General features: G+C 45.6%; 1 protein-coding gene across 1 annotated transcript in view; it reads right to left on the reverse strand.

Annotated features, from left to right (window-relative positions):
• The window catches only part of LOC308574541 (uncharacterized protein), a 55,750-nt gene extending 40,711 nt beyond the window's left edge, over positions 1 to 15,039 (reverse strand). Inside the window, exons 1-9 of the mRNA XM_081172440.1 lie at positions 14,348 to 15,039; positions 13,856 to 14,048; positions 12,159 to 12,286; positions 11,375 to 11,512; positions 9,266 to 9,486; positions 8,382 to 8,539; positions 7,578 to 7,805; positions 5,110 to 5,445; positions 482 to 880 (exon numbers count right to left, since the gene is read on the reverse strand). Of these exons, the coding sequence (XP_081028566.1) occupies positions 482 to 880; positions 5,110 to 5,445; positions 7,578 to 7,805; positions 8,382 to 8,539; positions 9,266 to 9,486; positions 11,375 to 11,512; positions 12,159 to 12,286; positions 13,856 to 14,048; positions 14,348 to 14,524 (1,978 nt within the window). The 5' untranslated portion in view covers positions 14,525 to 15,039. The remainder of the gene's footprint in view (positions 1 to 481; positions 881 to 5,109; positions 5,446 to 7,577; positions 7,806 to 8,381; positions 8,540 to 9,265; positions 9,487 to 11,374; positions 11,513 to 12,158; positions 12,287 to 13,855; positions 14,049 to 14,347) is intronic.
• Positions 15,040 to 16,194: the final 1,155 nt, after the last annotated feature.

Here is a 16,194-nt window from a genome sequence, read left to right on the forward strand (position 1 = left end):
GACAAGGGAGGGGAAGAAAGAAGGACAGAGGCCAGTGTTGCCCGCAGCCTCCCCTGACCATCATTCAAGGCACCCCAGGGTTGAAAACCACTGCCCCACAGGATTGCTTTGAGCAAAGGCTGCACCTGTTGTTATGTACTGAAGTTCTCACCCTGGGCCAGCAGGGGATACTGTAGATAGTTATGCAAATGAAGGATCGAAAGTGACGTTCAGTGATTGGATAGTTTTAGAAAGTTGCTACAGTAACGTTGTACTGGAGCTCTATATAAGCAGGCTGACTGAACCCTTCAGTTCAGTTCTGTTCTGGCCTCTGAATAAACAAGAGCTGTTTGAAGAATCGCTGTGTCGTCTGATATGTTCACCCACAACTTAACACCTGTGGAACTTCAAGTACAGACTGATTTGTACGGAACAGTAACTGGCAGGGATTCATTTCTACAGAAGGATGTAGAACAACACAGTTGTAATTCAGAGCACCTACCCAGCTTGCCGCCAGTGCTCTTGAGAACTGACGCATGGCCCCGTTGCTTCTCTAGGGTTCTTAGCTGGTACAACAAATAATCCAGCAACTCGGAGAGTACTCTTTTCATGTCTTCTTCTGCGGCTTTGAGGGCTTTCTGCCTATCTCCAGCAGAGCACAGATCCTCAGAAATGGCGTCCTTATACTCTCTTAGTGATTGAGCCACGTGGATCTGAGCTACAAGGAGGTTGGCATCCAATACCGCCTGATAGCCCCCTGCGTGAGCGGCCATCTTGTCTTGCTGAAGGCAAATGCCTTGGACACGGGCAACCTTCCCGCTCAGTGGCTCCTTAAAGGAATCCCCTATAAGGAGGAGGTTCTCTGAGGGCCCATCAAGGCCTCCCACTGGAATGAGGTCTCCTGCATTTAAGAGATGAGCAAAGAAAGAAAAAAAGAGTTAATCTGGATATTCACCTTCCCACATAAGGTTCAGGTTCATGTTCCATTTCAATGCTTTATTTGAATAGGGCCTTTCACTCAAAGGCCGGATATTTACCACACAACTAGTTTTCAATTCAACTCCCTTACACAGTAAACAATAAGATTTGTCACAGGAAGTTACAGTTTTTATTTTTATTTTTTATTGGGTTTTATAAGCAAGAATAATGTTATACAAACAAGTATACCAAGTTTTCTCGTGTCATTTGTATATCACAAAAATAACATAGTAAACGTGGAAAAATATCTACAACATAAGTTTCATTATTAGTGGTCAATGTATAGGTTTCTTGGTTCATGAATTGGTTTAAACAGTTGGAAAGGAAGGAAGGAAGGAAGGAAGGAAGGAAGGAAGGAAGGAAGGAAGGGGAGGGGAACAGGAAGTTAAATGTGATGTGGAAGTTCAACATTTCCACATCAATTTGTGATTTTTTTCTTTCCAGAAAATTCCTCATGAAAGTTGCTCTGCCTTACAATCTTGATTCTAATATACCCATTTTTGCAAAGCCATTTCCCCTAACCTTATGCATTTTTGTGTACAGTGGTACCTTGGGTTACATACACTTCAGGTTACATACGCTTCAGGTTACAGACTCCGCTAACCCAGAAATAGTGCTTCAGGTTAAGAACTTTGCTTCAAGATGAGAACAGAAATTGTGGTCTGGCGGCGCGGCGGCAGCAGGAGGCCCTATTAGCTAAAGTCGTGCTTCAGGTTAAGAACAGTTTCAGGTTAAGTACGGACCTCCAGAACAAATTAAGTACTTAACCCGAGGTACCACTGTACTATTTTCACTTACATATGTTCACTTTAGCCCTAGTATATGCATTTTTGTACAAATTACTTGGCTGAAGAATTGCAATGCCAAATTATGAGAAGTGAGTATTTCAAAGGATGGCTGTGTTTTGAATCACATATTGTTTGAGAAAATACAGATTAGGCAGGTTCAGGTTCGTGAGGCTTCTCCTCAGTCACAGAAAAGAATATTTGGATGCCCATGGAGCAGAACTGAGACAAAGCAGGAAATGGGTAGGCCTTGGAGTGATGCTTCACTCTTGTTTCTGAGCCAGGATCAACCAACCACAGAACTGAATTATTATCTTATGCACTCGATATCCCATTTGCTTTGTATGCGGTTTGTATATTTATAGTGCCCCAAGGAAGGATTTGTTTCAAACATGTCAGGCCTGGAATAAATCTCATTTCTAGCACCCACAGTTTCTTTCTGCTTTTTTTTGTCTGAACCAGAAAAAGTTACCCAAAGTTGAGGGAATGAAGAATCATGACCTAATTTTAACACTCCACATTGGTTGGTCAAAGAGAAAGACCAGCTCCATTTACTAACACAAGCAGGAGACGCAAAGTGGATCATATACTAACCAGGAAGAAAAAACTCTTTGAGCCTGGAGCCTACCTTAGACAAATAAGTTAGGATAAACTGAGTTGGAGCTGGAGCTTAGGAGGCCCTCAGTCTGCCCTCTCCCCAATTTTTGGGTGTCTTCATCCTGTCATTACCATGGAGTTGACAGAGACCGGAGGAAAATGAGGAATCTGTTCATCTCATTTTCTAACATCACTGATACAAAACTGAACAGAGTGAAAAATGCTTACTAAGCTGAGCTGGAAGACTCTAACAGACCTATTTTAATGCACTGTTTATTACATTAATCGATCAACTGAACTACTTCCAAGAAAGTCAAATTTGCCTCAGCTGTTCAATTAATGAATGCAGCACCTCTTAAGAGTAATCAATCATAGCTTTAATTTCATCTCTCTCACTCTTTCTAGAATATCTTCACAAAAGGCTGGGGTGGTTATTGATTTTATTTTTTAGCTTCTGAAATAATACTTCTAAATTAACGGTTTCTCTCAGAGACTTTTTGATTTGGAGAGTGTCACCTATTAAGTTCTACATGCCCATCACCTGTGGCTTATCATTCAACATTAAGATGGCAGTGGTAGAAACCAAGGCGTTTGATGGAGTCATTAACATCCAGCACCTTGAAGGGCTAATGGCCCACCCACCATCGCCAACACACAGGCAGGGCTTGCCCTACCATAAAACAACCAGCTGCCTCAGGTGGCAGATGCTGGGGGTGGCATCAAAATGTAGGAGGGCAGAGTTATGTGTGCCTCATGGCTTGCTACGTGCCCACTAAGGCAGTGTTTCCCAAACGTTTTTGGGCAACGGCACACCTGTTTACCGGAAAAAAATCTCGCAGCACACCACCATTAAAGCCCCGCCCCGTGACGTCAGCGCGCAGCGTCACGCCGGGAGGGACGCACAAAAGTGAAAGTTTTTTCCCTCCCCCTTGCCGGGGTGGGAGGAGGCAGCAGAGCGAGGGACTGAGGGACGGCGGCAGCTGAGGCGGCGGCGGCGGCTGTTGTGGTGGTGGCGGCGATAGCGGGCGGAGGAGGGGGCGGCGGCGGGGCTTGAGGAGCCGTCGCCGGGAGTTGCTGCTGCTGCTTCTGCTGCCCGGACATGCCGGCCTCCTCCTCCTCCGCTGTCTCGCGCTCCTCCCTTTTGCGCGCGCTGCCCCGCCGCTCGGCACCACCACCGCGGAGCCGCCCCCGGCTTGACGCGGATCCTCGCCGCCGCCGCCTCTCGCCGCCCGACTCGCCCGCCTCCCTCCCACGGCACACCAGCCGATGTCTCACGGCACAGTAGTGTGCCGCGGAACACCGGTTGGGAAACACTGCACTAAGGTACCATGATGTGGAGGATGCTGTCATGTGACCTTCAACCACTGCTGCCTGTCTACTTGGTTTCTCTACATGGCATTGGGGAAGGTGCTATCTTGACCTTTGCCTCAGGCAGCAAAATGTCTTGGCCTGACCACAGACAGAAGAGGAAGCAGAAGGGGAAACAACAACAACAACAACAACAATAATTCTTCATTATTTATACCCCACCCATCTGGCTGGGTTTCCCCAGCCACTCTGGGTGGCTCACAGCATATATCAGAACAAACTAAACATCAAACATTTAAAACTTCCCGATAGAGGGCTGCCTTCAGATGTCTTCTAAAAGTCAGATAGTTGTTTATTTCCTTGACATCCAAAGGGAGGGTGTTCCACAGGGAGGGTGCCACTATCGAGAAGGCCCTCTGCCTGGTTCCCTGTAACCTCACTTCTCGTGGTGAAGGAACCAGCAGAATACCCTCAAAGGAGGACCTCAGTGTCCTGACTGAATGATGGGGGAGGAGTTGCTCCTTCAGGTATACTGGGCTGAGGCTGTTTAGGGCTTTAAAGGTCAGCACCAACACTTTGAATTGTGCTCGGAAATGTAGTGGGAGCCAATGTAGGTCTTTCAGGACCGGTGTTTTATGGTGCTGTAGCTCAGAAGCAAAGCATCTGATTTGCCTGCAGAAGATCCTGAGTTCAAGCCCAAATGACCTGAGAAGGACTCCCTACCTGAAACTCAGGAGAGCTACTGCCAGGCAGTGAAGACAGTAGGGCACTAGATGGACTTGACTTGGTATAAGACGGCTTCCTATGTTCCAGTGAACGGTACCTGCCAGTAGGATAAACCTGAAGGCTGGTACAAGGACAATGCAGGAAAAACTACTAGGGGCTGGATAGGGATTTTGGGGAGCTGGGTCTTGCCTGCTGGTTGCCAGATGACCATCTGTGGTTGAGACATAGCCCAGCATAGTGACCTTCTGCCTGCACTGCAGAGACATCCCAATCTTACAGATGAACCTGCCTTATACTGAGTCAGACTGTTTGTCCATCTAGCCTAATGCTGCCTATTCTGACTGGCAGTGGGTCTCTGAGTTTCCCGGTGGGACATTCCCACCCCTAGAAGGAAATACTGGGGATCTGTGACCTTCTATATGGAAAGCAGATGCTCTCCAAATTACCTAAGATCCATCCTTTAAGGCATAGGATGTTTCCTCAAACTGCATCAAGACCATTGATCCATCTGACTCAGTATGGTCTACACTGCCTGGCAGTGGCTCCCCGGGGTTCCAGGCAGGCGTCTCTCCCAGGCCTACCTGGAGATGCTGGGAATGGAACCGGTGACCTTCTGCATGCCAAGCAGGTGTCCTGCCATTGACCTATCCTCCCCGCTGTTTCTCTTTCTTCCAGAAGCAAGCCAGGTAGATGAAACCAAGAGAACAGAACCCAGTTAACAGAACACAACACTTACCTGTGTTATTATCCAAACTGACTCCAAGGATTGGAACAATTCTTCCTCCTTCCGGGAACCTCATAGGCCCCCCCAATTCAAGAGGCGTCACTGTTCCTGTTAGAGGATTCAGGTATGTCCCACCCAAAGACAGCTTCTGGCCAGTTTGGGGGTGAATGGTAACGGCAAGTATTGGCACCTCGATCCCCGTCGCTGGGTCTTGCATGAGGCCTCCCAGTTTAAACACTTTCTCAGGCTGTAGGACTGGCAGGCGAGTCTTCACTGGTAGGCCAGAGTGGAGACACATGGGATATGGGACATAGGGCAAGATGGGAACTTCTGAGTGACGAATCTCCCCTAAGCAGAGAAACCAAAGGTGGTTACAGTCTATGTGGGATATAATCCATTGATGCAGTCAAATGCGACATTCCTTATTTCCCTAGAGTGGGCACAGCCAGGGGGGCATCCAGTCAGTGTAACTTTCTGTTCCACTGGTGTGGAGCATCCTCCCCCTGCATGTGACCTGGGAGATGGGCGTGGCCCTGGCTGACTCCATAAAAGAGCTGATTCACGCAGCCATTTTCTCAGTCACAGTCTAGTCTTGAAGTTGGTTGTCTTGTTCCAATGTTGTCTTGTTCTATCTTTTGCTGCCATGCTGCTCTCCTGCAGCCATTTTGTTGTCTTAATGTAATTTTGCTGTCTGCTGGCTCTCAGCCAGAAGCACATGAGTTCAATCTCCATATGAGATGAACTCACTGTCTCTTATGTAACTACTAAGAAAAGCCTGCCTTTCAGGGATCATAAAGTGAACTGAAATGTGAGTAAACGTTTTGTTACTTTACTCAGAAAGACTTTCATGTCTTTATTCTTTTAGGAGGTATAAAAGGGGACACCGGGAAATAACCTTAACTAAGAGATTGAAGAGGAACACCAGGACACCAGGAAATAATCTTAACTAAGAGCAATGACAAACCTAGACAGCATCTTAAAAAGCAGAGACATCACCTTACCAACAAAGGTCCGTATAGTTAAAGCTATGGTTTTCCCAGTAGTGATGTATGGAAGTGAGAGCTGGACCATAAAGAAGGCTGATCGCCAAAGAATTGATGCTTTTGAATTATGGTGCTGGAGGAGACTCTTGAGAGTCCCATGGACTGCAAGAAGATCAAACCTATCCATTCTGAAGGAAATCAGCCCTGAGTACTCACTGGAAGGACAGATCCTGAAGCTGAGGCTCTAATACTCTGGCCACCTCATGAGAAGAGAAGACTCCCTGGAAAAGACCCTGATGTTGGGAAAGATGGAGGGCACAAGGAGAAGGGGACGACAGAGGACGAGATGGTTGGCCAGTGTTCTCGAAGCTACTAACATGAGTTTGACCAAACTGTGGGAGGCAGTGGAAGACAGGAGTGCCTGGCGTGCTCTGGTCCATGGGGTCATGAAGGGTCGGACACGACTAAACGACTAAACAACAACAAGAGATTGAAATAAATCTGCAAATTAGCTTCCAGCTATATTAAGGGGAATTTGCTTTGCTACATCACTCACTAATGCGATACAAGGAAGGATACTATTCAATATATCCTTTCCTACAATCCTTAACATTCCCACAGCCTAGACTGGGGGATGGGGAGTAACAATTCTCATTTCCCTCTGTGCAGCCTTTTAGGGGGCCACGTGCCACTGGTGGGTGGAGTCAGAGGCAAAAGTAGGCAGAACCTTTCTAATCAGCTACATGTGGATGCTGACCTCTGCTTTGCCTGCCATTGCTGGTCTGAACTTACTCTCTGCTTTGCCTGACCTGCCATTGCTGCAACATGCCCTTTGTTTGAGCTGACTTTGCTTCCTAGATCTCAGGCTGATGCTGGTAGGTATGTGGCTTGGTGTCCCTGGACTCTGTGCCCCCAGCTGGAGACAGGACAGGACCTTGGGTGGAAAGATCCCCATCTAAATCTTTGGGGAAATGGTGTAAGTCAGAGCAGATGTGTTATGTACTGAGTTGAATAGGATCCAAAATGCAGCAGTCTGATTGGTCCTAGAACAATAGGATCCAAAATGCAGCAGTCTGATTGGTCCTAGAACAATGCAGCAGTATGATTGGTTGGCAGGAACCACCCAATCCTGCTCCAGATAGAAGTGAATCCACAACCTGATTGGCTTACAGTAGAATTCCGGAATTAGCCAATCATGTGCAGCCCATTGTGTAAATAATGTATATAAAGCAGATACTGTGAGGGGACTTTCATTCATTCCTCCTCACCACTATGAGCTGAATAAAGAGCATGAAATCACTTTGCGACTCTGAGTATATTTCAAGATGGTCCAGTGATCTTCCTCTACATATGGCAGCTCTAGGTGCATGGGTTGGGCAACCACCAGTTCATGATTGGTTACAGGTTACAATGTGATGGTGGTTCAGCAACAGTACGCAAGCTAGCACCTCCACATAGGGCTGATTAATGGAGTTATAGAAGAACCGTGGCTCTTACCAGGTGCTAAATCAACCACAGGGATCAGCTTAGAGTTGACTGGGTCGAAGCCAACATTCCCAGCTATCGGGAGCAATCTTCCTGTGTCGGGGTGCAGGAAGTGGTGGGCAGATACAGGCTCCATGGACTGATTGGCCAGCAGCATGACAGCACCATGGCTGGGCATTATCAGTCCAGTGGTAGCATCCTGGTGCAGGACATCGTGCGCCTTCACAGAGCCATCTGATCCTGGAAGAGCAATGGAAAGATACACACAGACTCAATGGTGCAGCTGAGTAACTTTCTGCAAAGGATACTTGCTTAAGAGACGGGGCTGCCCCTCAGGCATTCCTGGCAACTGTAGTTCATCTAAGGCAGGCATCCCCAAACGTGGCCCTCCAGCTGTTTTCCGGACTACAGTTCCCATCATCCCTGACCACTGGTCTTGTTAGCTAGGGATGATGGGAGTTGTAGTCCCAAAACACCTGCAGGACCGAGTTTGGAGGTGCCTGATCCAAGGAATGGGTAACCCTCTGGATGTTGTTGGACTCCAACTCCCACCATTCCTGGCCACTGGCCATGCTGGCTTGGGCTGGTTGAGTTGGAGTCCACAGATGGATAGCCACAAGTTCCCCATCGTTGGGCTGGGATATCTGACAACAAATTCTCTACCTGCACAGAACACCTCTTCCCATGAATCATTTTTGTGTGCGTGTGGAGGGGAGGGAGCCATCACAATTAAACAAATTTCAATCATGCATACATATTGTGCAGATGTGCACAATGAAGAAAAACCCCTCTGGGAAGCTAAGAGTTTACATTTACCTACAAGCTCCGCCTTGGTGAGTAGCCTGGTTCTCTCTCTGTTAACAAGGTGAGCTCCCGTTCCTTCTCCCAGGATGCCCCATGCCATGAGCCTACGAGTCTCCTGTATGACAGTGCTGGACACCTGGTTGCTTGCAGCATCGATGAGGCTTAATAACCTGAAGCCACCATGATAAGAAGCAAAAAGCAGAAATAAAATGGTCTTAGGGTATCAACTATGGAAGTGAGAGCTGGACCATAAAGAAGGCTGATCGCCGAAGAATTGATGCTTTTGAATTATGGTGCTGGAGGAGACTCCTGAGAGTCCCATGGACTGTAAGAAGACCAAACCGATCCATTCTTAAGGAAATCAGCCCTGAGTACTCACTGGAAGGACAGATCGTGAAGCTGAGGCTCCAATACTTTGGCTACCTCATGAGAAGGGAAGACCCTGATGTTGGGAAAGATTGAGGGCACAAGGAGAAGGGGATGACAGAGGACAAGATGGTTGGATAGTGTTCTTGACGCTACCAGCATGAGTTTGACCAAACTGCGGGAGGCAGTGGAAGACAGGAGTGCCTGGCGTGCTCTGGTCCATGGGGTCACGAAGAGTCGGACATGACTAAACGACTAAACAACAACAAGAGATTGAAATAAATCTGCAAATTTATTATCAGGGTTCAAGGGTGCATCCCAGCCAGTCAAAAACACTCAAGGAGGGTGTGAAGCAGGGCCCATGAGATGTGAGGCCAGGAGTGGGGGGGGGGGGTCCTGGGAGGGGCAGGCCTGAGGATTCAACATCCCTGCCTCAGATTGCATTAAGTACACACTGAAATAAAGTCTTAATGCACAGCCAGGTCATAATGTCACTGAAGCTTTGACATGTCGCAAAGAATGGCCCTTACCTGTGATGGGCTGATTTAGAGCCTGAGACTTGACCTTCCTCAGAAGACAGAGCCTCCGCCAGGGCCTCTGTCAACCTTATGGCTTCCCGCAGAGCAGAATTAAATGCCACCCAGTGCTCCTCACGTCGTTTCATGTCCTGGCTCAGTAAGTGGAGCTGCCTGCTCACGCTTTCTTCATATCCTGTGGCCAGGTGCTTTCGGAGCAAAATCTCCTCCTCCGCCTAATGAAACATTAAATCCACACATTCACAATTGGGATGGCCAAACCAGGCAATTTCAGTTTCTTCCAGTTTCTCCAGGCTTCAGTGTACCCCATTTTTTATTTTCTTTTTTTGAAACAGATTTTTATTTGATTTTCCAAAATATAAACATACAACTCAAACAATTCCCAATCTAATTACTGAGATTACTCTGAATCTCCTGACTTTCCCGCATCCCTTCCATGGGTCCTATTGATTCTATTTTCAACTGCATATCAGTACTTCTCCAGTTTTTCATCTTCCTGAATTATCTATATGTCCTGTTACATTACAAGTGTGCTTAAAATCCTGCTGGTGTTTTGACCTGTTTACAATGATTTTTCATATACATTATAAACATTTCCAATTCTTTTTAAATTTTCTTGTCTTCTTGATTCCTGAGCTTCCCACTTAGTTTTGCCATTTCAGCATAGTCCATCAACTTGATTTGCCATTCTTCTCTGGTTGGGGTTATCTCTTCCTTCCATCTCATGTGTTTGTGTGTTTTTCTTTTTTCTTTTAAAAAAAATTCAGATGAAAGCAGGGCTATATTTTGTATGCATTTCTCCTGGTTCATGCATTTCAGCAAGCAAATTTCCCTACTATAATGTATGTGCTTTTTAATAAACATTTTTTTTGTGGGGGAACTGCATCATAAACTTTACAGGACAGAATGTTTTGAAGTATACCTGCATTTCAGTTTGCAAGTAGGTTGGGAAGAACAAATTTTGTAGGTTCCCATTAAAATGAAACCAGATAATTTCTCCCTCATGGCATGGATTCCATCATCCACAAAATTGGTTCTTTTTGTTTCACAGTGTCCTGCATAGCATGATGGCAGAGGCTCTTACTTGTAAGACAGACAGCTTTGTTCAGTATAGGTTCAGTAGCAAACATGGCTGTAGGAATCAAGAGTTCAGGAGCTGGTCAAGAAGTTTGGGACCAGATGAAGATGTCCCATCTCACCTCACCTGTATCCTTCCCTTCTGATTCAAGCTCAGCCTTTCCCAGTAGCTGCTGCCACCCTCCCTAGGTCCTGATGAGGTTCTTTGCTCTGTTATTGCTGTCCCACTTAAACTGATGCAACTGTAGTGTATCACTGGTGGGTTATTGCACAAGAACAGGCCTCCAGACAGCAATAATGTGGTAACACTGGGGGAGTATCACAAAGTAATGAATAAAGTGGAGTGATATATGGATGGTCCATTATAAAGAGGTGGTGCTGTGGTCTAAACCACTGAGCCTCTTGGGCTTGCCAATCAGAAGGTTGGCAGTTCAAATCCCCATGACAGAGTGAGCTCCCGTTGCTTTGTCCCAGCTCCTGCCAACCTAGCAGTTCGAAAACACACCAGTGCAAGTACATAAATATGTACCGCTATGGTGGGAAAGTAAATGGTGTTTCTGTGCACTCTGGCTTCTGTCGCAGTCTTCCATTGCGCCAGAAGCGGTTTAAGTCATGCTGGCCACATGACATGGAAAGCTGTCTGTGGACAAAAGCCGGCTACCTCGGCCTGAAAGTGAGATGAGCGCCGCAACCCCACAGTCATCTTTGGACTTAACCATCCAGGGGTCCTTTACCTTTGTACCTACCATTATAAATCCAGCAGTAACATACTACAGTTGCATCAATGGCATGTTGAAAATCACCAGTCTGGAGGGGCCCAAAGAGCATGCTTAAAAAAATAAAATAAATTGCTAATAACTTCTGTGGGTGATGACAATTTTTTTTTTGCAACCCCCCAGAAACCCCACAAAATGTTTCCTGACCACAAGTCAATGCAGCCCTTGATCCCAGAAAGATCAGCCACCCCTGCTTTAATCAGAAATAACTGATCATCTGGAGAGGTATTTGATTTATTCAGTCTTCTACCTGCTGTTTTGCTTTGACATAGTTCCCCATCAGTACATCATCACAAGGATCAGCTCTGTCAGGGATGCACAGCTTGGCCAGCCAAAGATCTCTGAGCATGGCTGCTTCATCCAGAAGTTTATGGTACAAGATTTTCAGCTGCAAAGGGAAAGGAAGCACGCAAAATGAGCAGGTTGTGCTGGGCTTGGCTCCCATTTTATGCTCCCATATTCTCTGTGCATGCAACTATAAGACATATGCAATTGTTATAGCAATCTATTAGAAATAGTCTAAAGCAGGAAGAACTGAGGAAGAGGGAACAGTACTCTTAAAAATGGCTCAGGTGCTATGCTAAACCAGGGGCCCTCCAGATGTCGAGGGACTACAATTCCTATAGAATATGCAGTGTGGGGCTAATGGGAGTTGGAGTCCATCAACATCTGGATATGTTGTTACCTTATTCCTGTGCTAAAATAAGGGAAGGACCCTTTGGCCCCTTAGACCCCAAAGAAGGGATTTCTAAAAGGTGCTAGAACTTTAATACTCCTGGAACACAGCTACATTAGTAAAAAAAAAAAAACCCAGCGTTTTGAATGCGTTATAAACATGCAACACCAGATGTCGCTTAGAAGATGTTGCTCTTCTAAGTCCCTCAGGTGAAGGCTGAGCTCTTCACACACTGCCTGTTCTTGCTTCCCTCCTTGCAGAGCCACCCTCCTGCTTCCACGATGCCAATCCCCGACAATGACTTCTAAAACCAGCTCCACTGGTGAAAATCCAAACAGAGGAAACAACCACTAGGCACCTCTTCCTTAAACTGGCTCAGTTTAGCTGTAACTGCCAGAGACTGCGCGACCAGGATTTCAAAGAAGGCGTTGGTATTGAATGAGTCCAGATCTATTTGTTCTTCCGTGTCCCATATTTCACACTTGCCTAGGAAGAGAGGTAAAATGAGTGCTGCAATATTAGCACAAACAGCAATAGCAATAATAATAATGATGGCTACAGTAATAATAACAGAGGAATGTGAAGGTGGCGTGTGTGTTAAGGAGAGTAGAGGAGCACAGCAACAATATCCTGCTCAATACATTCATAATATATACTAATTATTGCTAACATACTTGCTTGGATAAGTTCCATCCACTGGTAAGCATTGTTAGACTGGGCTGTAAGGTAGAGTACTACTGTATTCCCATTCTACAGACAGAAAACTGAGGCCGAAGCATAGTGATTTGTGTTAAAAACAAAACACTGAGAATTTTGTTAGCTAAAAACTGGAAACTACAAGAAATACCAACAGTGGAGGAATGGCAGATGAAGATGATGGACTTTTTGGAGCTGGCTGACCTGACTGGAAGAATCCGCGAACAGAAAGAGGAGGAGTATCAAGAAGAATGGAAAAAATTTAAGGACTATTTACCGGTAGTTAAATATTCTATGATAATATAAGTAGAACTACCTGTAAATACCAAAGTGGCCTAGGAGTTAAATATGTTAAATTGTATAACATTATGGATAGAAGACAATATGAAAAGAAAGATGTTAATTGATTAAGTTAATCTCATTTGAAAGTAGTATTGGAAAACTGCTACAATGAGTTATATAGAAACTTAGCTAGGGGGATTTGAGGAAGTCATCTAACAATGATAACAAAATTGGGATTTTAACAGTTAGGATAAATGTTTGTCTTTTTTCTTTTTTTATTGTAAGGTAATGTTTTTCTTTTATGTTTGTTATAAATTTGGAAAACTAATAAATTTTTTTGAACAAAACAAAACAAAACAAAACAAACACTGAAGCCATTCATGACTGTAGTGGGATTTGAATGTAGGTATCCCTTGTTTCTTAACAACAACAACAACAACAACAACAACAACAACAACAACCACAACAACCACCACCTAGTCAGTTGATCACACTGATATGAGCTCAGCAGATCCCCTGTGACAGGGATGATCCTGTGGCCCTTCTGATGTTGAGCAACAACTCTTATCATTCAGTTAGCCAGCATGATGGAGGTTGTAGTCCAGCAACATCTGGAAGGCACCACAAGTTGAAGTTCATTCTGTATTATGCGAAGAAGTAAATCACACGGATTCTGGGGTAGCATTTGCAACAGCATCCTCCATGCCTTAACACAATAACCCTCCCCTCCTCCATGCCTTAACACAATATCCCTCCCCTCCGAGTGCAAACCAATATTTATCAAGGCAGGGTAAGTAACCTGTGACCCTCCAATTGTTGCTGGAGGACTCCAACTCCCATTGGCTCCAACCACCATGGTCAATAGTAAGGGATGGTGGGCTCTGCAGTGCATCTGAAGGGCCAGAGTCCCACAGACCCCAAATCTAAATTAATCCAAAGGTTAGTTGGCAGTAAGGAAAGGATTTTATGCTACCTCTCATGAAGAAGCAGTCCTCCATGGATGCACCCATCAAACACGATTTGGTTCTTTATTTATGTGCAGTGTCTGTATCATATACTGTAAAAGATAATTCATACCTTCTCTTTTCTCCATGTGGCTGAAGTTCTTTTCCAAACTGCCTACTTGCTGCATTCCAGGGTGATATTTTCTGAGGGTAAGGACTGTGGATTCTTTGGAGGAATATTTGTCTATATTATATTTCAGCTGTAACCTTCGGAACCGTGGGGAAGGGCTTCCTTTCCTGGACAAGCCAAAGGTTTGGCAAAAAGTCTGAAAAATTCATGAGAAAAGTACTTACAGGAAGCAGGGACATTTCCACATTCCCAGGAAAACACACACACACACACACACACACACACACACACACACTGTTCACACATTACATTCAACAAGTGTACAATCTGTGTACCTGTGTATACAATAACTGTGCTGTACAAATCAGCAAGTGTTCACTCTTTCTCACAAAGACTTGTGCATGTGTAGAGACAGCTTGCACCTGTGGTCAGTGTAATGTGTGAATAAGGCCTACAAATGCACAAAATGCCTCCCCTTGTCTTTCATTTACTCACAATCAGTAGCAGGCAAACAATGAGGAGAAAGACGACTCCGAATATAATCCCAATAATTGCTCGCCAGTCAGGTTTCAGAATGAGGTCTGGGATCCTGGCAACCCCCACTTGCACCATGTGTCTGGGAGTCGTTGGGAAGAAGGGACCCTCGTCGTAACACTGCCCACCATACGGCATGACTCTGACATACTTCGGGAAAGGAACAGACAGACACAGGGAACCCAGGTCAGAGGCACAAAGGAGGAAGATTCACACATAGCCACAAACGCAGAAAGGGGAGTCTGTAAGGACCAGATGAGATGTATACATCATGTAATTGTGTTTTGTAACATTTACCTTCAAGACTGCTGATTTCACTGTGAATTTTTTTCAGCTAGCTTGCTTTGATATCTGATTTATCATGGGTAATTTTAATGTAAACCTCTAAGAGGTTTTGATTTTTAAACATCATATAAATCCTGTCGTTCCCCCCCCCCCCTCCACATACTTGCATTTACCAGGACGAGTTTTAAGGGGGGAATTATTAAATGGAAACTTAATAAACTAGGTCTGTGCGATAATTATTTCAGATCCCACCAAGTCTGGAGTGGAAACTTAATCTTGCCTCCCTGCTAGGATGCTGAGGAAAATACTCCCCCCCCCACTGGAATTTATTTTGTTATGGAGGGGAGGGGCAGTTCAAACTGGCGGATTTCTTCCCAATTCAGTTACCGGTTTTAAAGGAATTATTTTCTTCAGGACCTCAGCAGGGGAGAGAAGGGGTTAATTTCTCCCTTCCACACCTGCTGGGATTCCAGTAATTATTGGGCATGATATAATTTCCTCTTAAAATGAAACAAACAAACAAACAAACAAACGGCCAAGACGCTGCACAATAAATGCAAAGATGTATTTAACACCACATCTTGTTTGGTCCTAAGATGAGATGACCAGTTCCATAGCTGGACCCCCACTTCAACGCACTTCTTACATAAAGGTAAAGGTAAAGGGACCCCTGACCATTAGGCCCAGTCATGTGGGGTTGCGGCACTCATCTCACTTTATTGGCCGAGGGAGCCGGCGTACAGCTTCCGGGTCATGTGGCCAGCATGACTAAGCCGCTTCTGGCAAACCAAAGCAGTGCACGGAAACGCCGTTTACCTTCCCACCAGAGTGGTACCTATTTATCTACTTGAACTTTGACGTGCTTTCGAACTGCTAGGTTGGCAGGAGCAGGGACTGAGCAATGGGAGCTTACCCCGCCACGGGGATTCGAACCGCCGACCTTCTGATCAGCAAGTCCTAGGCTCTGTGGTTTAACCCACAGCGCCACCCGCGTCCCTCATCTGATGTAAATAATAATAAATAATAATTTTATTATTTATACCCCACCCATCTAGCTGGGTTTCCCCAGCCACTCTGGGCAGCTTTCAACAGAATATTAAAATACAATAGTCTGTTAAATATTTAAAGCTTCCCTAAACAGGGCTGCCTTCAGATGTCTTCTAAAAGTCTGGTAGTTGTTTTGTTCTTTGACATCTGGTGGGAGGGCATTCCACAGGGTGGGTGCCACGACCAAGAAGGCCCTCTGCCTGGTTCCCTGTAACTTCGCTTCTCGTAGCAAGGGAACCGCCAGAAGGCCCTTGGCGCTGGACCTCAGTGTCTGGGCCGAATGATGGGGGTGGAGACGCTCCTGGACCGAGGCCATTAGGAGGGTGATGATGGCAGAAATGACCTTTTTGGTTGTAGCCCCTCAGGAAGTTTCCCTAGTGCTCATCCTATTGTTTTGGTGCCAAGCAGATCCTTCTAAAAATCTACCCATGTGTTTCAGTCTGTTCTAGAGCTCCTTTTTAGTTTTATGGCAGAGT

The sequence above is a fragment of the Podarcis bocagei genome (genome assembly GCF_964188305.1).
Source record: "Podarcis bocagei genome assembly, chromosome: 15".
In the NCBI taxonomy this organism is placed as follows: domain Eukaryota; kingdom Metazoa; phylum Chordata; class Lepidosauria; order Squamata; family Lacertidae; genus Podarcis; species Podarcis bocagei.